The sequence below is a fragment of the Podarcis gaigeae genome, assembly GCF_964106915.1.
Source record: "Podarcis gaigeae genome assembly, chromosome: Z".
Classification (NCBI taxonomy): domain Eukaryota; kingdom Metazoa; phylum Chordata; class Lepidosauria; order Squamata; family Lacertidae; genus Podarcis; species Podarcis gaigeae.
In genome coordinates, this window is record NC_139691.1 from 21598167 (window position 1) to 21624925 (window position 26759).

Sequence of the window (26759 nt, forward strand, 5' to 3'; positions counted from 1 at the left end):
GGGAGCACATATGTCTTTGTTGGTACCCTAACGGAACAGCATCCAGCAGATTCAGGGCTGTGTCTCTTCAAAGGAAACTGTAAACAAGCTTTTAATGTTTGCCACATCTTTTGGGAGAGGGAATGCTCACTGTCTCCTTTATATAGTTGCATTGATGTTTTCACTGCATTTTTTTTTTTTAAATGTATTATTCTCCATCTGGAGAACAGCAGGCAAAATATTTTTCACAAATAAATATAAATGCAGAATGCAGCAGGTAAGAAATTTTTGGGAGGTTCAGACAGTAAACCTTAACATGAGAACAAAGGTTTTTGCAGTGGGGCACTTTGATCACTCTTCTTTTTCCCTTTTGCATGCTAGAAGGGATTTTCTTAAGCCAGCCTCAAAAATTTTTATTTGCTTCTGAAATGGTTATGCTTTCAGGCTAATTTGTATTTGATGGAAGATTGATATACAGTAGCTGGGCCAAACAAGCATCTAGTTCTCACTGAGGTTGTCAGTCAGTACCAACTGACTGTACCAATTCAGACTGCACATGGGGGCCCATGTGACTGACAGTTCTTGCATGTCAAGAAAAAAGGACAAAGTCTTACACATTAAAAATGAGTTCTCTGGGTTGAAGACTTTTTACCTGACCTACTAACTCTTCATACGTAGGAACCATTTTTGGTCGGGTACCATTCCATGATCAAAACCATCACCTGCAATCTGAAGTGGTACAGTGCAGGTTCTAGGTCAGACTACAATGCCCACCAGCCCCTGCAGGTCAGACTACAACTCCCAGCAACCCCTGCGGGCTGGACTACAACTCCCATCACCCCCTGCATCATATGGCCAGGCTGTAGAGGCCTTGGTCACACACCCATCTCTGTTCATATGACTTTGTCTCTTTGCCAGATCAGCCCAAGTGAGCCACTGGTGTTTGTTGGTCTTTGCAGGCAGAACCTGGAGCACCAGCTGCAGCAGAGGCCTCCTCACCACCACAGCCCAACGTCTTCACTCACCTCCTTGGGCTCCATGACGCTCCTGCAGTCGCTGCCTCCCTCCAGGGTGTCTCCTTCCCAGCCTCCAAACACCCCTGTCCAAGGAGACCCTTTCTCCCAGCAACGGACCCAGCAGCTCTTTCTGCCCAGCCATGTCCACCAGGGAGAGCTTTACCGGCTGTGCCAGCCTGTGGTTGGGCAGCCGCAGCAGCATTTCCAGCCGCAGCAGCAGATGCAGATGCAAATGCAGCAGCAACATCATCAGCATCAGCAAGGGGACTCCTACTCGGCCCTCAGCAGGCCCCAGCCGACCCCTTCCCCATACCAGCAGATGCCTGTCGACCCTTTCGCCATTGTCTCCAGGGCCCAGCAGATGGTGGAGATCCTCTCTGATGAGAACAGAGCTTTGCGCCAGGAGCTGGAAGGGTGCTATGAGAAAGTAGCCAGGCTCCAAAAGGTAAGAACTGGTGGAACCTCCCCATCCCACCCCCATTTAGTATTTCATTCTGAGGAGTGTAAGAAGCGCCCTTCAGACCGCTGCCCTTCCAAGTCCAGCATCCTGTTCTCACAGCGGCCAACCAGATGCCTGTATGGAATCCACAGGCCGGGCCTGAGCACAAGAGCCCTCTCCTGTCCTGCAGTTTCCATCAACAGCATTGTTGCCTCTGACGCGGAGGCCAAGTGCAGCCTCCATCATGGCTAGTAGCCGTTGATAGCTTTATCCTCCATTAATTTGCCCACTCCTCTTTCTAAGCCATCCAAGTTGTTGGCCCTCACTGCCTCCTGTGGGAGGGAGTTCCAAAGTTTAACTGTGCGCTGAGTAAAGAAGTACTTTCTTTTATCTGTCCAACATTCTTCCAACATTCAGCTTCATCAGATATCAGCAAGTTCTAGTTTTATGAGACAGGGAGGAAAACAATTCTCTATCCACTTTCTCCAGGCCATGCATAATTTTATGAACTCCTATTGTTTGGCCTCTTATTCGCCTTTGCTCTGAACTGAGAAGTCCCAAACGTTGCCACCTTTCCTCATATGGGAGTGATGGCATTCTCTTCATCATGTCTTGGTTTAGCCTGCATGTATACTGTTGGACCACATTTGCTTTTGCGTACATCTGCTGCTGTCTTGCTTATGGCTTCAGAAGACCCTTGCACAGTGGTTGAGACCTGCTTTGTACAGAGAGAGTCCTGGCTTCAGTCCCCAGCAGCATCTCTAGAGAGGGCTGGGCAAGTCTGGCCTGAATCCTTGGAGAACATCTTCCGGTCAACGTGCATAACACTTGAGCCATGTTGACCAAGAAGGCAGCTTCCTGTGCACATGTCCTAGAAATTGTGGCTTTTGTGAGGGTGTTGAAACATCTCTCGTTGACCCACAAAACTTTGCGTTTTTTGGAAAGGTGGAGGAGACTCATTTCATAGAATCATAGAATTGTAGAGTTGGAAGGGACCCTGGGGTCATCTAGTCCAAGCCCTTGCAATGCAGAATCTCAGCTAAAGCCTCCATGACAGATGCCCATCCCAACCTCTGCTTAAAAATCTCCACGGAAGGAGAATCCGCTACATTCTGAGGGAGTCTGTTTCACTATTGAGCAGCTCCTACCACTAGAAAGTTCTTCCTGATGTTTAGTCAGAATCTTGAAGCCATTGGTTCAGGTCCTACGCTCTGGAGTAGGAGAAAACAAGCTTGCTCCATCTTCCATGGGACACCCTTTTAGATGGCTTGTGGGCATCCAGTGAAGCTGAATGTTGGCAGTTTCAGGGCAGACAAAAGAAAAGACTTCTACACAGCATAGAGTTAAACTATGGAACTTGCTCCCACAGGAGGCAGTGATGGACACCAACTTGGATGGCTTTAACAGAGATTTAGACAAATGGATGGAGGAGAGGGCAATTGATGGCTACTAGCCAGGGAGTCATGCTCTGCCCTCCACAGTTGGAGGCAGTAATGCTTGTGAATACCAGTTGCTGGAAACCACAGAAGGGGAGAGGGCTCTTGCTTGTGGGCTTCCTTTTGAGGCATCTGGTTGACCACTGTGAGAACAGGATGCTGAACCAGATGGGCCACTGGTCTGATCCATTGGTCAACCTAACTCGGTATTGTCCACACTGACTGACAGCAACTCTCCAGGATTTCAGACACGGGGTCTCTACCAGTCCTACCTGGAGATGCTGGGGCATGAACCTGGGACCTTTTGCATGCAAAGCAGATGCTCTGATCATTGAGCTATGGCCCTCCTTCTCCCATCCAATTTTCTCATGACCAGACCTGCTTGCTTCAGTACCAGAACAGTATCGTGTGCCTTTGGTTCACTGAGTGAAAGGTGTTCTGTTTGCAACATGGTTGTGATCTGCGTTCTTTTGCATGAGGTCTAGTCATTCATTCCCCCACTACCACCACAAAGCCTATATATGTTCATGCTAAATACTGTTATATAGTGGATAGGTAGGTAGGCACATGATGATAGATAGATAGATAGATAGATAGATAGATAGATAGATAGATGATAGATAGATAGATAGATAGATAGATAGATAGATAGATAGATAGATGATAGATAGATAGATAGATAGATAGATAGATAGATAGATGATAGATAGATAGATGATAGATAGATAGATAGATAGATGATAGAGATAGATAGATAGATAGATAGATAGATAGATAGATAGATAGAGATAGATGATAGATAGATAGATAGATAGATAGATAGATAGATAGATAGATATAGATAGATGATAGATAGAGAGATAGAGAGATAGATGATGGATAGAAAATGCATGCATAGTTTTCTTTTCTTATTTGCTCCAGCTGGAAACAGAAATTCAGCAAGTTTCAGAAGCTTACAATAACCTGGAAAAGTCTTCCACAAAGCGGGAGACTCTGGAGAAGACCATGAGGAACAAGCTGGAAGGAGAGATACGAAGGCTGCATGACTTCAATAGAGACCTCAGAGGTAAATTTCTGTTTGTACATGAGTTTAAAGCAGGCTTCCCTGGGCTTGGAGTTGCTGGGCTCCAGCTCCCATCAACCCCTGCCAGCAAAGCCAGTGGTCAAGGATGATAGGAGTTGCAGTCCAGGAACACATTATGCCAATGTCGTTTTCTTCCAGGTACAGGTGTTCCAGTTAGAGCCATGGCTACTGTGCAGGCTAATAAAAATCACCTTTGGCCACTAAGGCTACCAGCATTTCTCTAAACAGATGGTTCCAGGAGTGCAGACACAGGCATTAAAAAGACATTTAAAATACTCTACGTGTTAGCACTGATAACTGATGACTGACTAATGTATGTAATTAAGATTAGTACTATGATAGAAAGATTTTTGATTCTAATACTACACTATTTATTTCCCTTGTAAATAATTTTTATTGGCTTACAAGTCTTAGCACGCCTCCCCTTACAACAGCTCTGTGTAGTAACTTGGACTGGGAAAACATTGGTATCCTGCTTGCCTGCGAAACTTGCTGTATGGCAACTCTGAGGTCTCTGAGAACTCACCCATTCATTCATTTTATATCCCACCTTCTTTCCCCCACAAGGAGCTCAAGATGCTATACATAGTTCTTCCCTGGCTCATTTAATCCACACGACAACCCTGTGAGGTTGGTTAGATTGAGAGGCAATGACTAGCCCAAAGTCACCCAGTGAGCTTCATGGTTGAGCAGGGATTTGAACTCTGGTCTCCTAGGTCCTAGTCTGACACTCTAACCCCTACTCCACACAGGCACTCTGTTCTGCTGAGAGCGTGTGACAAGCTCCAGGTTGTCTGATAGGCTTCACAGCTCAAGGGAGATTTCTACCCAAGTGCTGCATTCTCTGTCTTCTGACTCTGTTGTAGCGACACAGATGTTGAATTGTGCCATTGTGGCAGTTTGCCATACCTAAAAGCTCTCTAGCCTATTTTGAGAAATTCTATGCTTAAAACTTTTATTTATTTATAGCTTTTTCTAACTACACCCTTCAGCCGGGAAAGAGGTCTTGGAGGGTGTTTTCAGATCAGTTTAAGAAAGAAAGAAAGAAAGAAAGAAAGAAAGAAAGAAAGAAAGAAAGACTGTCACTGTCCTCAGGCACACCATCTAAAAGACACAGCAGAAAAGGCAAATGAGTGGGGAAGGAGGAGAAAATAAGCAAACTCAGATACCAGAAGAGATCTTCTAATGAGCAGCTGAGATATAAACAGTTCAAGGGGGAGGAAGGGCTAATAACAGCTGGTTTCTCAGGTGCTCCAGTAAAGTGACCCTGCACCTCTCCTTCTCTCCCACTGCCCTCTCACCACCCCTGATTGCCTAACAGAGTCTTCTTGAAATGCTGTTGCACTTATTTCTTCAGCCATGAGAACTAGCCTCCATTGTGGCCAGTAGCCATTGATAGCTTTACCATCCGTTAATTTATCCAGTCATCTTTTATTGCTATCCACTTCACTGCAACTTGGTATCAGCTCCAGCCGGAGCACCAGATTGATTGAGGAAGCTTGGTGTTAGAAAAACGTACAGTATGCTAACTGCAATTAGCTGTGCGGATTCTGTAAAATGTATTTATCTTCTCTTCTGCAGAGCGTATGGAAACAGCCAACAAGCAGCTTGCGGAGAAGGAAGGTTCTGAGGATAACAAGAAAACCATCTGCCAGCTCTTTGCACAAAGTGAGTCTGAATTTCTCCTTTAATATGGTTGAGGCCTGTTGCAAAGTTGGGCTTGAGGTGACAGCTGTTCAGAAATCACTAAGGCAAGCAGTGGGTGGGCTTGGGAATGGCTCAGCATAGCATAAGATGGTGAGATGCTGGCGGTGTCTTTAAAAAAAATTAGGCGCAATCAGTGCTGCTCATAGTGATAAGCAGCTTCACTTTCCCACCCTTTACTCACTACAGTTCTTGACTTCCACACGTTCACACTTCCCCTGAACATTTATTTGTTCTCCCCCACATTACCGCTACCTTTCCTAAATTGCACTGGATGTAGTTCTATAGTGCAGAACAAAGTGAGAGATTATAGAATTCTCCCAGCTCTTCCTGGAGATGCCAGCAGGGATTTCTTTTCTGGCTCATTGAACTGATGCAAAGGGAGCAATTTACTAAGCCTTCCCTACATGAGTGAACCCTTTTTTTTTTTTTTTGCTGCAAAGAAGCATTAAAATTGAGCTACAAACCACAGACAGTTACAGATAGGTAGCCATGTTGGTCTGCCATAGTCAAAACAAAAAAAATTCCTTCCAGTAGCACCTTAAAGTAGCACCTTCAGATACCAGGTATCTGAAGAAGTGTGCATGCACACGAAAGCTCATACCAAGAACTAACTTAGTTGGTCTTTAAGGTGCTACTGGAAGGAATTTTTTTTGTTTAAACCACAGACAAGCACACACAACCTGCTTTCTCCCGAGGTAGAACACTGGCCCATCTAGCTCAGTATTGTCAACACTGGCTGATAGTGGCCCTCCAGGCTTCCAGATGTGGAGCATGCCCAGACCTTGCAGGAGATGCTGGGGACTGAACCACGCTCAGAGCAGATGCTGTACCACGCTCAGAGCAGATGCTCAGAGCAGATGCTGTACCTCAGAGCTCCAACCAGTAGACAGCACTTAACTGTGTTGCCATTGCATTAAAATTAAAATTGCAATTTAAAAAAATGTTATTTAATGATAGGATTACTAGAATGTGGTCTATGTGGGGCTTGATCCAAAAGCTGCAGTTAGTGCAGAATGCTGTGGCACAATTGGTGATGGGAGTGAGACCCTGTCAGCATATAACATTTATAAACAGAGCCCTACCACTAAAATCTCAATGTGAATACAGTGTAAAATTCTGTGTGTGATTATCTTCTGCTTCCATTCTCTCTGCACCTGCAAGACTGGCACTGCTTAGCCTGTCTGCTGGCTGGATAAAATCTGGTTCTGTTAACAAAATGACTTGGTGTGATTCCTTAGGCATGGGATGATGCCGCAGCTTGGAATGTGCTTTCTACTGTGTTGTCAGGGCTGGATGTATTTTATTCAAGAGGTGAGTCAGTGTTGGCATCCAACTGGTAGAATGCTGAGAACCACAGCAGCTCCACAAAAAGCAGCACCCTTGGTGAATTCATTCTTCATTTCTGCCGCGCCACCTCATGCCTTAGGCATGCCTGGATTATCCTGTTTGTTTTGTTTTGTTTTTTAACATAGTAACCCGTAAAATGGGTCTTGTTTGGACACCTCACTGCAGAGGTTCCAGATAGTTCATTCTTCGTAAAACACTTCTTGTTGGATTAAAGCAAGCCGCAAATCCATTCCATTTGGGATTCATCTCATGTGTGTGTGCTTGCTTCAGCCAAATCAAATGTCCTTAGTTGAAGTCCAATTTTCACAATTCCCTTTTGTGGGGGTAGACTCACTTCTCTCCCTCTAATCACCCAACCCAAATCATCCAGATCCTTAATCACTAGCACAAAATGTTGTTTTTGCACACCACAGTTGACTTTCCTTCACACGAACAAGGAATTGCACAGTTAGGATCTATGTTTGCATGGGTGTTGTCTGTCTCATTTGTAGCAAACCCCACTGTGGAGTTCATGTAGCTAAGGAATGGGGCGAAGGCTGGACTTGACCAAAGCAGTCAGATAATCTTCCTGGGAATTAGGTGTGCGAAATCACTCCTGCTAGCCATATATTATCCTTTTCTCTACACGGTGAGGCACTGAATTCGACATCTGCAAGAGCTATGATTTTTGAGGCTGTTAATATATAAAACACAGGTGGACAAACATCAGGCTTGCAGAATCGTAATTTGTTTTTTTACTAGAACTTGAGATCCACCAGTGTCACGGCCTGTCACATGGTTGTAGTAGGGATAAAAGTGTCAGGGGGGAACCATGCCAACTGCCTTGCACTCCTTGGAGGAAAGGTAGAATGAAGAAGGGTGATACACATCTTAAAAGAAACAGAGATTTTAAATGGATTTCCCAGAAGACGACTCAATCTTTCTCCTTGCCCTTCTGCCCATTTTCTTAAAAAGTTTTCCTTCCACTCCCCTTTTATTCGGACAGACAAAGAAACCCAGAGGGAGAAGGAGAAGCTAGAGATCGAGCTGGCTGGAGTTCGCTCTGCTAATGAGGAACAGAGGAGGCACATTGAAATTCGCGACCAGGCTTTGAACAATGCTCAGGCCAAAGTGGTGAAACTGGAAGAAGAGGTAAGGCCCCATTCCCCAGCTCAGAGGAGCTGCTGGAGGTTCTCGTCACATGTTCAGTCTGTTTCTTGTTTCACACTTTTGTGTTTGCATTCTGTCATCTACATTCACTTTTAACAGAAAAGCAAAGAAAGTCATATCAAGTTGCGCAGTAGCATAAATGATTCTTATTAATCCTTACAAATTATCCAGATGCCCATCATATAATGTCCTGGGGGCAGCACAAAAGCTTTTTTCATATATCTCAAGAGAGTCATGAAAGAATATAGTTAAAGCTGTATATCTCAGTTTAGTCATATCTGCAAAGGTCCCTTGGAGAGTTTAGAAAGTTTGGAAATTGGTCTTAAAAACAAAACATTTTGAAAAGGAAAACCTCCACTGCTTTCATCTCAAATAAGTGAGATCCCAACCAGCATTTGTGCTTAAAGCTCTTGCGAAGGGCCAGGTTGGTGCTTTTCATTCCTCTTGCAAATTAATGTGGATGCTTTTCCATGAATGAGCATCAGTTAAACTTATAGGATCTGCACTGCTAAAAGCCAGTAAGAATGGAATGTCCTTAAGGATGCCAGCTTGACTGCCGGACCCCCTTTCTTCAAACACTCACTGAGCATTATTAAGGAAACTAAAATCCCTAAAAGACTTGCCCTTTTCTTTTTTACTGTAATTTTCCAAAACACCATTGTGTGAAGGGTGTTTGAGTTCTGAAAAGGAGAACTAGGCCTATGATTTTAGCACCGACTGGTTATCAAGCTGTTATAGGTGGTTTGGCCAGATCCTTTGTGTGCTTAGTCCACATTTCTGAGCCCGTAATTGTAAATAATTTCCAATCTAGCCTTACGAAAGAGGAAGGATTTTGCCAAGTGGTGTTCTTGGCACATGTAGATAATTGGTGTGTGTGTGTTGTGCACGCTGCTTTTTCACTTTTCTTGCTCCCTTGACTCTCCTCTGCTTGCTTAACCTTTTCCAGACTCCTTTTTAAGAGGATGATTGGGCATAGTATTGTGAAGGCTGTTTTTATGCAAGTCCAGTTGGGCCTCTGAGCTCGCTTTTGGAAATAAAGTAGGGTGGGGTGGCTTCATTCCTGATGCCCAGATAACAAAATTGGACGGTGGCATGCTTATTCTTCAGTGCGTCTCAGACAGCGGGATTTCAGTCTTTGCGCAGCTGGGTATGTGGGGAATAAAATGAGGAACTGTGCTCTCCTCCTTTCTCTGTTTTTTTTTCTTTCCATGCTTCCAAAAGTAGCAATGGGGGGCGGGGGGCTTGTAGATGGGGTGGGCTACATGAGTTCATTGTGCAGGTGGGGGAACTGGGCTGGCCAGGGACTGGTGGCTGTTGTGGTCCAGGGTATCTTGGGGTCACCAGGGTGACCAAGGCTGTAAAAGAAAAGAAAGAAACCCTCATGCAATGGAATGCTGGTGCTATTGTGTTTTCAGTACAAATGTTGGAGGATGGTCGCAGCTGCTAGATTATCTGATTTCAGAGCAGCTGCATTAAAAACGTAAAAACCTGCTGGATCAGACCCGTGGCCCACCTAGTACAGCATCCTGTTCTCCTAAACAGTTGCCTGCGGGAAACCAGCACGCAGGATTCAGGCACAAGACCACTCCCTACTCCTGCAGTTTCCAGCAACTCAGAAGCATTCCAGATACTCAGAAGCATTGCTTCCTCCAGCTGTAGAGGCAGAGCACAGCCATTGTTGTTGGTAGCCCTCTCCTCCTTCATGAATTTGCCCTAATCCCCTTTTAAAGCTGCCTTGGTTGTCTTTCCCATCTCCTTTGAAGAGAGGGGCTGTTTTCTGTGTCTGCGCCCTGGAAGTCTTCTCTCACCCAGATTTTAATAGGAGCTGGAGAAGGATCCATCTCTGTTACGAGACAAACATTGCCAAGCGTCTTGGGACTCATTCCCAAACTGTGGCAGCTCTAGAGTTATGGCTGAATGATTGCTTGGAATTTTTGACCCGCTGGGAAGACATATTGTGCTTTGGGTCACTATGCAGAATATGCACCAAAAGAATTTTTGAAAATAAGAGAAGGTTCCTTGATCAGCATCAACAGGGATAATATGGCCATGGTTTTCTAATTTGCTTTCTTTCCACCGAATAACTATTGTGGTGATCAAATCCAAGCTGCTAATAGTATTTGTTTCAAAGTATACTTTTCAAATTTTGGTTTTCTCCGATAGTCTGCAGTTGTTGTAGCCAAGCTTTTCCCTATGTTATATGGGAAGATATGAATTCCGTTTCTTTCATCAAATTCCTTAAAATAAAAAAGAAGATTTTTATTAAAGTTTTTCACAATACAATAAGATAGCCGCTACTATAACTACAAGCAGAACAAGTAGAATATAGATTCCTCTCCCAAAAGCAATTATCAGGCCCCCCCCAGCATATCAGTCCCTCCCATCTCTCACCTGGGATCCTTCCTTTCTCCTCCCAGCCACTCACCCTGGGTCTCCCACCCAGGGTCCTCCATGAACCATCCACCACCCACATGAATACTTAATTCCCTGGACCTTAACAAAGGCCCCAAGCATAGGATTCTAAATAAAAAATACAAAGAAGAAAGAGAGAGAGAGAGAGAGAGAGAGAGAGAGAGAGAGAGAGAGAGAGAAAGAAAGAAAAGAAAGAAAGAAAGAAAGAAAGAAAGAAAGAAAGAAAGAAAGAAAAGGAAAAATTAAAGATAGATAAAACAGGCTTCCAACTTTCCATTTGCCAGTTACATTTAAAAGAAATAATCAGTCAGCCCATGATAACTTCCATCTTCTCCACTTTCTGTTAAACAGTATTTCTTTTAAGTCAAAGCCTCAGAATCATTCTTTTCTTTTCCCCCACCAAAGTCCAAGTCGGGTTCCCAGATTATTATTATTGGTAAATATCAACCAAGTTTTCTCTTTAATATTAACTTTACCTCCATTAATTCCCACCACCAGTTTCCCCTTTGTTCTTAGAGACAGGAAGTGGCTGTTACAAGTTTTCTGATTGTAAATTTTAATCAGCAGAGAAATCTCTGTAATTTGCATTTTTCTTGTCCCAGAAGTATTGAAGAAAGAGAGGATGCGGGTTTTCTGACCCACAGAGGGTTGTTACATGGCGTTTGGGCACAGTGTCAGCTCCTCAGCTTGCTGTCTCATTCTGTCACCCATCCAAGCCCCCAGGTGCAGGAAGCAGAGAACAGCCTTGATCAAAGCATTTGAGGTTTCTCCTATTGGATCGCTCTTATCTCCCAAAATGATTTAATAGTCAGAGCATCTGTCTTACTATCATCAATCACCACATAGTTATCTTCTGTCAGCGGAACTGATAGAGAAGGTCAGTCCACTATTCCTTCTCTCGGAAGTGCGGGGTGGGGGGGATATCACCAGATCAAATTCCAGTGAAGGCTTTGGGGTTTTTTTGTGGGGTTTTTTGCAGTGTGTGTGTGTGATTATTTTACTCCTCGCCTCAAGTGCAATATGGTTGATGTGCTCACCCAAGAATATTCATTTTACTCATCTTTTCCACCATTTATTGCATTTCTATCCCAACGTTCCCTCCAAGGAGCTCAAGGTGGCATACACGGCTCTCCCCCATTTAATCTACCCCATTTAATCTGCACAACAACCCTGTTTAATCTACCCCATTTAATCTGCACAACAACCCTGTGAGGTAGGTTAGGCTGAAAGGCAGTGATTTGCCCCAAGGTCACCCAGTGAGCTTCATAGCTAATTGTGGGGAACTGAACCCTGGATTCCCAGGTCTTAGTGCAACACTCTATGACTAGGACACCATAGATATAACATGTCTGTCTATAGTCTGTGTGTGTGTTTCAAGGGTCCATGCATATGCAGTGCCACAGAAATTGCTGGGTTGTTTTTAAACTGTTTTAAAAAAACAAAAACGCTCCATTTTGGTCTGTGAGTAATTTTCCAGAGGTGCTCTTTGAGGGTTATAACTTATTTTAAAATAAGCAAACAGAAAGTGGGAAAGAACTGACCAGATGGGTTTGGCTTGAGTTGCTGTTGAGGCACGGTGGCGCTTCGTGACGTCTGGTTCTCAAAGGTTCTGTGCAACAACTCAGCAATGCTCAAAACCCTCCCATTCAGAATACAGGTTTATTCTCTAATCAAAAGATAAGGAAGTACATACGTACAAGAGAAGGAACATATAAGAGAAATAAGAGTGTATGGAGAATAGCACTTGCAGAGAAAATAACTCAAGATGTCGCAGTATTGAAGGGGGAAAAGAAACCGGAAACTTTCTATGCCAGTTGGTGGCTATTCATTACGTATGTATCCAGAATGCGTTGGCTGCATCAGTACAGATCTGACTTCCTGATTGCTTTCCCTTTGTTAAAGTTATGTTTGTGCGTGTCCTTTCTCCTTCAGGTTTCGGAGACTATAATGATTTGATGCATAAGATCCCTGTTGTAGAAATGGCAAAAATAGATACTAAACCAACATGAGTGATGATCATAGAATATAAAGGAGGCAGTGGGAGACTTTAGCATTTTTTCTTTGTATGGATATTATCGTGTCCATTTAATGTATATTAATGCAAAATCAATAAAAAGATTAGGAATGAGGAGAGAGAAGTAATGCTGGACCAAAGCACTTGGCTGATGAAATACTTTTCAGCCATAGCAGGCATCTCCTTGAAGCAAAATTATTTCTGCTCTTGGAGAGGCCTGTGATGTTTAGCTGGCTCGAATAAGTTACTTTAGTTGGTTTAAGAAGGGTTTGATCAATTAAAAGTGTGTCTGCAATGAACATCAGTTTACAAAAAAGATAAAACAATTAAATTAGCAATACAAAAAAATAAAACACCCATAATTTAGAATTTTCAGAAAGTTAAAATAACAATAGACTAAGAACAGATTAAAACTTGTCAAGTTTTAATGTCAAGTTTCTAAGCAGTTGGGTAGGCCTATCTGAATAATAATGTTTAGCACGTGCCAAAAAGCACTGTGAAGGCGCCTGCCTGATGTCAATAGGCAGGGAGTTCCAAAGTGCAGGTGCTGCCATACTAAATTGTTTGAATTGTTGTCATCTGCTCTGGGACCTCTTGGTGGTGGTGGTGATGATCATCATTATTAATGATGTTTTGGACTGCAATTCTCATCAGCCCCAGATAGGATAGCTGTGTTCCCATCACCAACCCCACCAACATAGGACTGTCCTGGCTGGGGATGATGGGAACTGTAGTCCAAACCAGCTTGCAAACTCTCCAGCTGGTCAGTGGGTGTGAGAACAGAGTCCTGGGCCTTTGACCTGACCCAGCTGGCTCTTCTTATGTTCTTATAATGTCCTGCATGCAGTGCCTTACCACTGCGCTACAGCCCTTCCCCTGATTTGGGGAGACAGCAAAAGGGTGGTTGTTGCCCTCCCCCTGCTGTGCTTTTGGGATGACTGGGGGGAGGGGGAATCTGGGTTGCTGCTCTTGACGAAGGCTTGATGGAGCTAGCAGGTGCTGTGATGCTTCTGGATGCTGAAGGAGCTTCACCACCTACACTCCCCCCACCCTTTTTTTCTTTTAGTTGAAGAAGAAGCAGGTTTATGTTGAGAAGGTGGAGAAAATGCAGCAGGCCTTGGTTCAGCTGCAGGCGGCCTGCGAGAAGCGCGAACAGCTGGAACACCGACTGCGGACACGGCTGGAGAGGGAACTCGAATCCCTCCGGATGCAGCAGGTAAGAGGATCTTAAGCAGAACTCCACCTTCCAACTGAGTATTGAAAGTGTTGGTGCTGCCCTTTAAAGCCCTAAACGGCCTTGGCCCAATAAACCTGAAGGAGTGTCTCCACCTCCATCATTCACCCCAGACACCAGCTCCGAGGGCCTTCTGGCAGTTCCCTCACTGCGAAAAGCAAAGTTACAGGGAACCAGGCAGAGGGCCTTCTCGGTAGTGGCGCCCGCCCTGTGGAACGCCCTCCCATCAGAGGTCAAGGAAATAAACAACTATCTGACTTTCAGAGCACATCTGAAGGCAGCCCTGTTTAGGGAAGTTTTTAATGTTTGATCTTTTATCATGTTTTTAATATTCTGCTGGGAGCCACCTAGAGTGGCTGGGGCAACCCAGCCAAATGGGCAGGGTATAAATAATAGGAGGAGGAGGAGCTGGGCTTCTGGTTTTTAAAAAGCCCTAGTGAAACTTATTTAACCGACTGTTTTTTTGAAAGGAGGTGAACACACACAGGAACCTAACCCTAACACCACGTCAGCTGCTTTGTCCCTCTAGCTCAGTATTGTTTACACTGACTGGCAGCAGCTCTCCAGCATTTCAGGCAGGGAATCTTTCCCAGCCCTACCTGGAAATGGGATTGAACCCAGGACCTTCTGCATGTGGAGCAGACGCTGTGCCACTGGCCCTAGTTAGCGACTCAAGAGTGAGCGTTTGTTTTCTGTTAGGAGACACATCACAGGCGCCTTTCCTTCTGCTGCTTCCTGCACTGTTCATAAAGTGCCTCTGTTATGTAATGAATTTAGTGTGTGTCAAAGCAGAGCTTCCAGCTGAACAGTTGTCAGGTTGTCCCACTGCGTGGTTTTCAGCCCATGGTGAGATGTGTGCATTTTTCTTACTAGGGGATAAAAACTGTTCTGTCCAAGTGACCCACAGAACGGCTTGGTCCCACAACTGATAATTAGCACACTTCAAACTTGCCAAGCAATCCAACATTTGGCTGACTTAGGTGAATCAGACTTTATTCTCCAGGAAGCCACAGAGTTAGCAAGTGTAATAATAATGCGATCAGTGGGACAGTCGCTCAGTGTCCCCAGTGTAGGCACACCTACAATTTTATAGAACCTTTACTTTCAGTAATGACGGAGCTTGCAGGTGGAGAACACTTTTATTTTTGCATTTTTTCGATACTTATAAATGGAATATTTGTATGAATCAATGCCTTGTTACCCCTTCTGGAGCTGCACTGTACAGGCTATGGTGTCCTATGGTTTATCTTTATCTTTATTTATAACCCACCTTTTCCCCAGACTGGAAAAGCCAGCTTACACGAATTAAAACAACTCTGATAAAATGCAGAAGGCTAAAAACATGAAAGATGATAGTTTAAAAATAATTAAACTGTAATACAATTAAAGCAATATAAAAACAGGTCTATTGATAAAAAACAGCACAGTCAGTCCCCAAGAGACTGTCAGAATAAAACAGTTTTCACCAGCCAGTAGAAAGACAACAAGGAGGGAGCCAGTTTGCCTTCTCTAGGGAGGGAGTTCCAGAGTCTTGGAGCAGCCACCAATAAGGCCCTCTAGGTTTACATTTTCAATTCATTGTATTCTTTCCCATTGTATTATGTTTGCACTTTTCAACGAATATTTATCCTGAAACAAAAAGCAGCTTCGTTATAAGCAGCTTATTGGCTTGTTTTATCATCAGCGCCAGGGGACGTCTCAGCCGGCCAGTGTCTCTGAATACAACGCCACAGCACTTATGGAGCTCCTGCGGGAAAAGGAGGAGCGGATTCTTGCCCTGGAAGCAGATATGACGAAGTGGGAACAGAAGTACCTGGAAGAAAGCGTCATGAGGCAGTTTGCATTGGATGCTGCAGCTACAGTTGCTGCCCAGAGGTAGGAAGTGGAGTTGATAGTACAGAAACCGGGGGAGAGGAAATAATATCTATAGAGCCCACGTCCCCACAGTGTTTTTATTTATTCATTTCATTTCATTCATGGAGTATGGCTCCGTAGACTGATGTGCAAGTAAGGCATGTCTGTTTCAAGGGCCGAAGCATATTCTGATGGAAGCCACTGAGGTCACCTGAGCCTCAGACGACAGCAAAAGATGCAGAAGCTGCGTACCCACTCCTTTAGAGAAAGTGTTGTTTTCCACTACATATATATATATATTGTCCCATTTATTCTTATTTACTTTAATTCGCTGTTATACTCTTAGTAAAACATATTTAAAAAGAAAAAAAGAGCAACCTCCAGGATCTCATTATTGTGAACCTGGCTTCTAATAAAAGTTTGTGTGCTTTTTCATACAACCACAAGGGCTAGAATTTCTAAATTTCTCAATAAAACTCAATCCTGCAGCCACCCAAACCTTGCGTTGTGTGGCAACATGGGATTCTTCTGATACAGGAGTTTGGCTAGCATTTGGATGAGGTTCAGCTCCACTGGTTACACGCAGGAGCTCCACTGCAATGGGTTCTGTTGGGTAGGGATCCTGCTAACACGCTGCCCAGCTACTAGTCCTGCTTGTTTTTCAGGGACACCACTGTCATCAGCCACTCGCCCAATGCCAGTTACGACACCTCTCTTGAAGCCCGCATCCAGAAGGAAGAGGAGGAAATCCTGATGGCTAACAGGAGATGCCTAGACATGGAGGGAAGGTAAACTGCAGCTTGATCATTTTTCTTGTGCTGTTCTTTCGTATCAGTTTTTAAATACATAATTAATTAGGATAGGAAACGTTTCTTCTCTTCACACACCCACACCCTTTTTCCTGGAGTCAAAACTGATATGTTGCACAATCCATAGGATTGCAGAAAACCCTTTTTGTGGGAATGATACTTAACACAAGCAGGCTTAGTAGTACAACACCAGAGGAAGAGATTCTGGCTAGCCAGGTGGGTCCTCCACTCCCAGGATTGGATAACTTGGTCCATGGAAGAGGAGCATAACTTCTTTGACATGTATGCACATACCCAACTCTCCTCCCTCCCATAAAGTTTCTATACTAAATTGTAAAAACAAACAAATCTCAAACCAGTTTACAAAAAGAACAAAAAACAATAAGATTGTCAGATAAAAACAGGTGTTCAAACCATTTAAAAACACAATTAAAATAAATGATAAGCCAATTTAAATCACATTTCAGCATTCTGCATATCTGGATAGGCTTGCCTAAACAAAAATCTTTTAGCAGGTGCTGAAAAAAATACAAAAATGCACCCGCCTGATATCAAGAGGCAGGGAGTTCCAAAGTGTGAGTTTTTACAAATGTGGAACAAATGCTATGTTGCAACTATAACAGTGTAAAAGCTAGATATTTCTTGGTTCCTCCTTCCACGTAAACATCTTTTGTGTCCAGCATCAAATTGAATTGCTTTGAACCACGTCTGAACACTGCCCAGCAAGTCTCCTCTTGGAATGTGATTTTTTTAGTATTAAAAAATGCTTCATTTTCAAGAAGCTTTATCTTTTCTCTGGCTCTTCTTTCTCTTGCCCCTGATTAGAAACCCCATTGAGCTTCAGACATGTCTTGCCAATTATATTTATACAAGCGTTAATTAAATTCAGCCACCTTCACATTATGTATAAATTTGTAACACGTGAAATTTAAGCGTTAGTTGATGAATGCTTATATTAATTTAAAATGATAATCTGATTATTCCTGTTCCTATTTGATCTCTCATCTATTTATTTATCTCTTATCTTTTTGGCTTATTAATAATCAGTTCTTTAACATACAATTGTTGTTTTAATATTCCTTTTTCCTAGGAATTAAGTGGTTGGTTGTTGTTGTTTTACGATTTTCATACACATATTAATAAACTGATATTTTGTTGTTATTTATCTCTGTGGATTAATAAAGGACATTGAGAGTAGTTAACATACCATTTCAGGATCAAGAACGTTTATGTTATTTGGAAGGGGGATTGAATTTCTGTTTCCACATTGGTTAGATTTTTCTTGTTTGTAGTGATAAAATTGTAACTTTTATATTTACAAAACAATAAAAATTATTTAAAGAAAAGTCTTGCCAACCTGGTGCCCTCCTGATGGTTTCTTGGACCTCAAGTCCCATCAACACCAGGACAAATTATCTGGGGTCTTCTTGAGTGTAGCAGGACATCCCTCAGCAAATTTGCGAGAGCCCATGCGCTGTCAAGCATCCTATTGACAGATCCATGAACTCTGCCCAGTTTTCTTAATATTTGGGAAGAGGGATGCTGTCAGAAAAAGCCCCAGGATCACGGATATCTTGATGACTGTCCTTTTGCCCTGTCCTAGGATCAAGACGCTCCATGCTCAAATCATTGAGAAGGATGCCATGATTAAGGTGCTCCAGCAGCGGTCCAGGAAAGAGGCCAGCAAGACTGACCAGCTGTCTTCCATGAGGCCAGCGAAATCCCTGATGTCCATCTCCAACACTGGCTCAGGCTTGCTCTCCCATTCTTCAACACTGAGCAGCACACCCATTCTGGAAGATAAGAGAGAGGACAAGAGCTGGAAGGGCAGCTTAGGTGATTTACACATGTGTTTGTGTGTATGTGTGTTTTCACATATCATACATGGGCTCTGAGCAGTCCAGTTGACCAAAGATCAAATCCTGCCCTGCAGGTCCGGCCCTATCCATAGGTAGAATTTAATTTTGACATCGGGGGCATGTGTTTTTAGAACTTGTCCCCATGGAAGTGACGGAGAGTCAACTCAAACTGCCATCTTGATATGATGATGTCACCACCACCACCCCATGATTTATCACTGTATTTGACCAACACTGGAATTTTCTCTCTCTGGTGCCAATATGTTGACACCAGGCTCAAATACTACACACCTGCGGCAGGAGGTGGGGTGGACACATCTTCCTGCTTTGGGCAGTGAGGAACACGACAGCCATCAGTGAAACACATACACAGCAGCACAAACGCATCTTTTCCCACTATGTACTTCTGGCTGTGCCATTATAATCACTTGCCTAAGGTTGTACTGTTGGAAGTGTGTGTTTGTGTTGTGACCCTCTGGAATGCATACTTTAGTAAGGCTTTTGGCTCTTTTTTATTATTAAAAAACTCTACATTGCCTTAACAGACTGGGTGCTGTGGGATGCTCCCAGGGAGCAGAATATAAGACGAAGTTGGCAAAATGCCGGCAGCCTCCCAGGTCTTTGCTGCCAAAATACTATCACAATTGTTATATGGATCCCAGATCTGCAGCTTTAAAAACCTTACTCTCTTAGAGACATTCCAAACTAAGTTTTTCCGCTGCCTGCTGGGGATCCCCTCTTGCGTATCCAACATAGTGGTCCGTTTGGAGGTTGGGCAAATTCCTATCAGTACTCGGATATGGATATTGAAGATCCATTATTGGCTAAAGCTTATTTTCTACCCGGTTGGGCTGGCACCTTTAACCTTATTAGATACCTACCAATCCAGATGGAAAGCTACACTGCTGGAAAAGCTTAAAGCCTTGGGGATCCCACAGCAGACCCTGATAGCGACAGGCTTCAAGAAAGCTAGGACTACAATTCGCCAGCGTATCTGGGACGTAGAATTACAATGCCATATGAGCGAAATGATCAAACATCCAGCAATAAGGGACCATGGGAGAGGTTTTTCTCCAGCTAATTATCTGTCAGGTCTTCAGGTACCCAAATACAGACGGTCTTTTACCCTCACCAGATTTAACGTTCTCCCTTCTGCCTTACTTCAGGGCAGATTTGAGGGTAAACCATACAGCACGGGTCTGCCCTTGTGGCTCGTTGGAAGTTGAAACTGCTTCACATGTACTGTTACGGTGTCGTCTTTATGAGGATATACGTCTGACTTTTATCACACCTGTTTTGCAAAAGTCCAGGAAAGAATCGGAATACCATAGTTTAAAACTACTGCTAGAGGACAAGAATCCCAAGACTACATTAATTGTAGCTAAATTCTGTGTGTGTGCAATCAATCGCAGGAAGCAAGTGGTATCCCGTAATGACCAAACCCCTAAATGTTAATTACAGGGGGCACGCTAATAATTAATTTCAATTTTTTATATTTAAATCCTTGTTATATTTATATTGTCCCTTGTATTTCTGATATTTTTTATGTTCTATGATATTGTGTGTGTTGACGCTGGTCTGTGACCGTATTAATAAATTCATTCATTCATTCATCTGGTGTGCAACTGCCTTGTCCTTTTTCTCCCCTTCAGGTGTTCTGCTGGGAACAGAATGCCGCTCCGAATCCATTCCTTCCACTCCTTCGCCCATCCTCCCCTCCCCTCCGCTGCTGTTTGCGCACTCCAAGACTGGCAGCCGAGACTGTAGCACTCAGACGGACCGGGGAAGTGAGCAAGGCAAGGTCTCCGCCTCCTCTTCCTCCTCAGCCTTGCCTCCTGTGCAGGGGAGGCTCCCTGCTATGAATCTGACCTACACTTCGGACAAAGCAGGTAATGAGGACTTTCCCCTTGGCTGAGCCAGGACTTAAGAATAATGAACAACAATAATTTAAAAGCTTTCAATGAGTTAAAGTGACATTCTGCCCAGGGGCCATACTGGCTGGGGGTGATGGGAGTTGCCGTCTAAAATATTTGGAGGGCATCAGGTTGGGGAACAGCTGATCTCACCAATTAAATCTCTTAAAGATTGCGGCCCTAGATGGAAGGCATTTTGCTAAATGGAAACAAGAGCTGGAAAAGTATATAGTTGTCAATTGGCTACCACCCCTAGAAACTTACCGTCACACACCCACCACCACCTTTTAAACTTATTTCCTTCTCTTGCTTTATAGATACACCAGTTTTCCATTCCAACACTCTAGAAAGGAAGAACCCAGCTCAGAATTTGGGGCAGGACCTCAACGATGCGGAAATGGTGGAGTATCTCATCTGAAGAAATCGAAAGCTGAAGCAGACTAGCAAGAAGTGTCTCCGTACCCCTCCCCCTGTGAAACCTTTTTTTTTTTTTAAGCAGATCATAGTAAAGGAAGCCAGAGCTTTCTGCTGTTTTGTATATATATATATTTTCTCAAAGGTATGGGCAGGTTAACTTATATTTTGTTCCAAAATTATTAAAGTAGTTCTGGTGTTGTTTTTTTAAAGAAGGTTCTTTCCCATACCTTCTTTCTGTTTCTTTAAAAATACTGGATCTGATAGCATCTGGATAAAAATTAAACCAAGCTCCTAAATGCACTAAATTTTTGAAATGTCAGTATTTTTTTTTGTTATTAAAAAACAACAACCCTGTGTTGTAAGGAAAGTAAGGACCTTATTTAGACGTTGACGTCCATAATGCCTTTTTACAAAGCCTGTTACTTCCCAGGTTTCTCTTTTTGCCAGATGATTACATGGTGCTGTCACTTTTGAGTGTCGTTTAAGTGTCCCAAATATTCAGGGGTCCCTGAGAACCATTGTACGTATGGGACCCCAAAGGGTGGGACGACATTTTTTCACGTTCCTTGCCCTCCTTATGAGAGTGTCCGTTTTCACAGAACATTCCAGGACTAGAAAAAAATAAGTTGATTTCCACAATGTGCCTGCACTCGTTTTTTTGTTTTTTTAAAAAATACATCTTATTGTTCATATCATTCTGTCCTTTTGTTAGATACCCCAAGATGTAAGGGGAGTTTTCTGTTTATTTCATATATGTCAAAGGGCTTCCTACCCTTGCAGCAGGATGAGGAATAATGCATCCCATTCAGGATTTCAGTGAACAAGCTGTGAGCCTTTTCTCCATGTTGTTCTGCTGTTCTGTTCCGTTTAAACTGCAGCCATTCAGCTGGCTTGACTGGAGTTACTGCTAAACTAAGCAAGTGGCAGGGTGTGTCACCAGACAGAAACTTGATTTTCTGTGTGGCCATGCTGGGGAATTTTCCCTAAACCATATTTTTGCCTCTTCCACATGCCTTCTTCGACTATAATCGATTCATTCCAGAAGTTAGCAGCTTTTTCCTCTTAAAATAATTGTATATTTTGATGTAAGAATGTAGTGCCTTACTCAAGATAATAGTTACACTGGGGTCCTTTTCTAAATAAAGTAAAGCAACCCTGCAGGTTGAAAACCTTGCATTTTCCTGAAAACTCTCATTAATCTTCTGCACGAATTTAGAAATTATAATAGATTCATACCTAAGGTTTCAGGTTTTCATACCCATACATATAGACACACACCTGTAACTTGCATTATTTTGTTTCTTGGGAGCTGACATAAATATTGCAGCACTAGGTAGCAAACTTTGCAGGGATCGATTTCAAACATGCATTTAAAAGTTTGAAAAATGAATGTGCTCCTGTCGTACATGTTTTTACCAACTGCCAGCACAGATCCCAAAGTTACGTATATTAGAGAAATGAGCAAAAGTGGAGGAGTAACTAGATTATGTCATTCAGAAGCAACAGAAGGAACCCTTGAACAAAATGTAAACTGTGAGTTAAGTTGTGTCCAAAGGGAAGTGCCTTCTGAGCGTGAGTCTAGTCTCCTTTACCCAGGGGCCTCCCATCCTGTGGTAGGTGAGAGAGCATGTTGCATGCAACCTCTCTGTAGCATCTTCAGAAGATAAAGATCTAAAATGGCATAAAGAAAAGTGAAGAATCCATTGTGTCCTATGGTGCCTTTTGAACTTCAGGATAATTTCCCTTTAACAGGGCAAAGCAAGGGATCTTATACCATGTAATTATTTGAGAGTGTACTCACCCCAGGCCAGGAGAAGGAGTTCTGGAGGGCTGCAGGTTCGTCCCTGAAATGTTGTGCCAGGCTGGGTAGGAGAAGGAGATTTCTCTAGGCATATTTGGGGAACACCCTTAATCTGCTGGTTTTTTATTTTTTGCAACTCTCTGCTGCTGCAAATGAACTTCATAGTAGCTGGGAGTTTTGTGCAAGCAAGTGAAGTTTTCCACTAGTCACCCACTCTTTTCATTATGCTAATTATGGGACTTTGGGAATCTGCCTGGTAATTAGGAAAATTTGTTTTCCTTGCATGTAACTTTTGGCCTGCTGTGGAATTAAGTTGGAAGTTGACACTACTTAGAAGAAGTTATGCTGCGCAATGCTCCTTCTTCTGCTTCTCCTTTACTCTGTAAAATTTATTGGTACTGGACATGAGGCAAGACAATATAAAACTGATAACCTTTGTGCTTGAACCAAACTTTAGACTAAGAGTTTTAACACAAACTCGGGTAATAGAAGCTATGCTGTAGATGAGTCTTCCCCAGCTGGGAACACCACATCTCCCATCTTCCCCAGCCTTCATGGCCAGTGGGGAGGGGAGACAGTAGTAGTTCTAAACATCTTGAAGGCACCAGCGGGGAAGGCTATGTATAGATTGTATAGAGGAAGGCTTTGTAGTTTTTCTTACGTGTTGCAGGGGGGTTGGACTAGATGACCCTTACGGTCACGTCCAATCCTATGATTCTGAAAGCAAATCAACAGATGTTGCATTCCCCCCAACCCTTTTGCAACACTCCAGGGGTCTTTCCTGCAACTTCTCCCCACTGGGAACAGACCCATTAGACCAGATGATTCAGGAACTGGTTGTAGGGGTGATGCCAACATCTTGTGTCTCCAGTCTGTTGGAAGGAGGGAATTTGCAGAGCTCTGAACATGTTGAATGTCTTCGCTTGGTGCCTCTCTCTATATATATATTTCTTCTCCTGCACCAGTATAGGAACGTGTGTATTATTATTTTTTATGTCTAGACTGTAAACCTCATGACAAAGTGTACCTGTACTGTATTTATGGAGAAAATAAAATTGTTTCTGCAAATATGTTTGCTTGTTTTTATCGCTTCTACTTTTTCAGTATCCACATCAGTGTTGGTGGAAACATAGTGGTACCTCTAGTTACATACTTAATTCATTCTGGAGGTCCGTTCTTAACCTGAAACTGTTCTTAACCTGAAGCACCACTTTAGCTAATGGAGCCTCCCGCTGCTGCCACCACACGATTTCTGTTCTCATCCTAAAGCAAAGTTCTTAACCTGAGGTACTATTTCTGGGTTAACAGAGTCTGTAACCTGAAGCATAGGTAACCCGAGATACCACTGCATTTGCAACAGGGGTGGCTAACTTGAGGCTCTCAGGATTTGAACAGAGGACTGCAAGGGCCTAGTCCAGTGTTTCCCAAAATTTTTGGACTACAACTCCCATCATCCCTAGCTAGCAGGACCAGGAGTCAGGGATGATGGGAATTGTAGTCCAAAAACCAGGCAAGGCACTAGAAATTGCCTTGACTGGTACAAAAACCAGCTGGAGACCCAGGTTTAGGAAACACTGGCCTAGTCCAGTGTTCTAACCCAGGGGTAGGCCATGTGGTGGCCTGCAGATGTTTTGACTACACCTAACATATAGAGGGGCCATTACTGCTCTCACCACTACACCACAGTGGTTCTTAACTCCAGTTGTTGTACTCCAGCTCCCAGCCGCCATGCCCATTGGTCTGCCCAACATATCTGCAAAGGTTAGTCACATACTGAGAAAGGTAACACAACAAATCTCAGAGTGTTCTCAGGGATCAATGCAAAAGGTCCACTCTGTCCCACCCCCCCTCCAGCAGGCATTGTTGTTTGTTTTTCCTGACAGGGCTGTTGGGCCTTTAGTAGTGCCCTGCCCAAATTGTGTCAAATGACACTTTTGCCTCTTCATGCATTTTAGTCTCAGGAAATCTCGCCTTTTTAATTTCTAGCTATTTGCCTAAAATCAAAGGAGAAAAAACATTTGCAAGCCTAACCACTGACACAGAAAATTGGCAGTGGGGTGACCACCACCCCTCTCGTGTTGATTAACGGTGACCAACAGAGCAAGGCTCTTAACTGCTAGAAATTGGTCACCTTTTATGTTGCCTGGTTGATTCTTACCTGCTTCGACTTCACTCTTGTGGCCTGACTTGGGTAAGTTGGCAACCTAGATTGCTCAGGTTGCTGCTCACCCCAGTCCAATAATCTCTCCCCTTTTGCTGGCAGAGCAAACGGGGCTTAAGCTCTGCCCCACAGCAGGTCAGGATAAACAATTATTTATCTTTCGTTTCATTAATTTTTTTTACACCATTTGATTGTAAGGGGGAGGGGAAGCCCTCAAATCCATTTACAAAAAAAGATAAAATAATAAACTTTATCAACAGGAAGAACCAGTGATATTTTCCTAGAAAAAGAGATGCTGGAACTCACCATGAACACCTTGCTTGTTCTCTTATAATGGCAATGGTGCCCCCCTGATTTGAGCTCCGGCTGGTGGGGAAACCCGGGGAATAATGAATAACAATGTAAGACTTTCAAAAAGTTAAAATAATAATAGACTAAAAACAGATTAAAGCTTGCACCAACTTTCTAAGCTTGTCTAAAAAAATGTTTTTAGCAGACGTCAAAAGGAATACAGTGAAGCCTGATGTCAACAGGCAGGGAGTTCCAAAGTGTAGGGGCTGCCACACAAAAGGACTTGAGTTCCTACAAATGTGGAATGGGTGCTATGGTACCTGTAGTAGCTGCGGAAGTGGGCCGAGCAAACTACAATTTTTAGCCATTTAAATTATAAGAACAGAATTTTGCTGACTTACAATTGCACCAACCTCCTGCCAGCTGATGTATGTGTTTGTCATTAAGGTAAAGGTAAAGGGACCCCTGACCATTGGGTCCAGTCGTGACCGACTCTGGGGTTGCGGTGCTCATCTCGCTTTATTTTCCCGAGGGAGCCAGCGTACAGCTTCTGGGTCATGTGGCCAGCATGACTAAGCTGCTTCTGGCGAACCAGAGCAGCGCACAGAAATGCCGCTTACCTTCCCGCCGGAGCGGTACCTATTTATCTACTTGCACTTTGACGTGCTTTCAAACTGCTAGGTTGGCAGGAGCAGGGACCAAGCAATGGGAGCTCACCCTGCCGCGGGGATTCGAACCGCCGACCTCCTGATCCGCAAGTCAGCAAGTGTTTGTCATTAGAGAATGTCTAAATCAGCTTTTCATTATGTGGTGCCTTCTAAATGATTGGACTACAACTTCCATCAATCACTACAGCTAGGTAGTCAAGGGTGATGGGAATTGTTCAAATCATCGGTGACATGCCAGGATTTCTGGAAGGCTGGTCTCAATAGTAGCTTTGTAGAGGGACGCAGGTAGCGCTTTTGGTCTAAACCACTGAGCTTCTTGGGCTTGCCGATCAGAAGGTCGGCAGTTCGAATCCCCGCGACAGTAGGTACTGCTCCAACGGGAAGGTAAACAGCTTAGTCATGCTGGCCACATGACCCGGAAAAACTGTCTGCGGACAAACGCCAGCTCCCTCGGCCTGTAAAGCGAGATGAGTGCCACAAACCCAGAGTATGACTGGACTTAACTGTCAGGGGTCCTTTACCTTTACTAGAGCACTTTAATTGTGCAAATGGCAGAATAGAAAGGCTAACTTCCTTTTCCTCACTGACATGGGCTAAAGAGAGACCACACAGCTCACCTTGCCTCTACATCTCTTTGGCTGCGGGGATGATCACTAGACAAAGCATTTTGCATTGGAACGGGGGCAAAATGAATATGCACACAGCAGAAATAGTTATAATGGAGCAGGCTGGCCGAATGTGTGGTTTACCGAAACAAGCTCTAACCCCCAAGATGACAGTGGACACCTTTGCACCGCCCTTTCCCTGCGGGTGGCGCTGTGGGTAAAACCTCAGCACCTAGGACTTGCCGATCACATGGTCGGCGGTTTGAATCCCCGCAGTGGGGTGCGCTCCCGTTGCTCGGTCCCAGCGCCTGCCAACCTAGCAGTTCGAAAGCACGTCAAAGTGCAAGTAGATAAATAGGTACCGTTTTATAGCGGAAAAGTAAACGGTGTTTCCGTGTGCTGCGCTGGCTCGCCAGAGCAGCTTTGTCACGCTGGCCACGTGACCCGGAAGTGTCTGCGGACAGCGCTGGCTCCCGGCCTATAGAGTGAGATGAGCGCACAACCCTAGAGTCTGTCAAGACTGGCCCGTACGGGCAGGGGTACCTTTACCTTCCCTGCAAAAAC

At 43.8% G+C, this 26759-nt stretch overlaps 1 protein-coding gene across 5 annotated transcripts in view; it reads left to right on the forward strand.

The window, feature by feature from the left end:
- AMOT (angiomotin) overlaps positions 1 to 23538 on the forward strand; it is a 70139-nt gene extending 46601 nt beyond the window's left edge. For all 5 annotated transcript variants that reach the window (XM_083722140.1, XM_083722138.1, XM_083722141.1 and 2 more), the window contains 10 exons: positions 939 to 1440; positions 3792 to 3936; positions 5536 to 5622; positions 7994 to 8139; positions 13650 to 13799; positions 15502 to 15692; positions 16337 to 16459; positions 18084 to 18316; positions 19992 to 20228; positions 20570 to 23538. In XM_083722140.1, the coding sequence (XP_083578266.1) occupies positions 939 to 1440; positions 3792 to 3936; positions 5536 to 5622; positions 7994 to 8139; positions 13650 to 13799; positions 15502 to 15692; positions 16337 to 16459; positions 18084 to 18316; positions 19992 to 20228; positions 20570 to 20670 (1915 nt within the window). In that variant the 3' untranslated portion in view covers positions 20671 to 23538. The remainder of the gene's footprint in view (positions 1 to 938; positions 1441 to 3791; positions 3937 to 5535; positions 5623 to 7993; positions 8140 to 13649; positions 13800 to 15501; positions 15693 to 16336; positions 16460 to 18083; positions 18317 to 19991; positions 20229 to 20569) is intronic.
- Positions 23539 to 26759: the final 3221 nt, after the last annotated feature.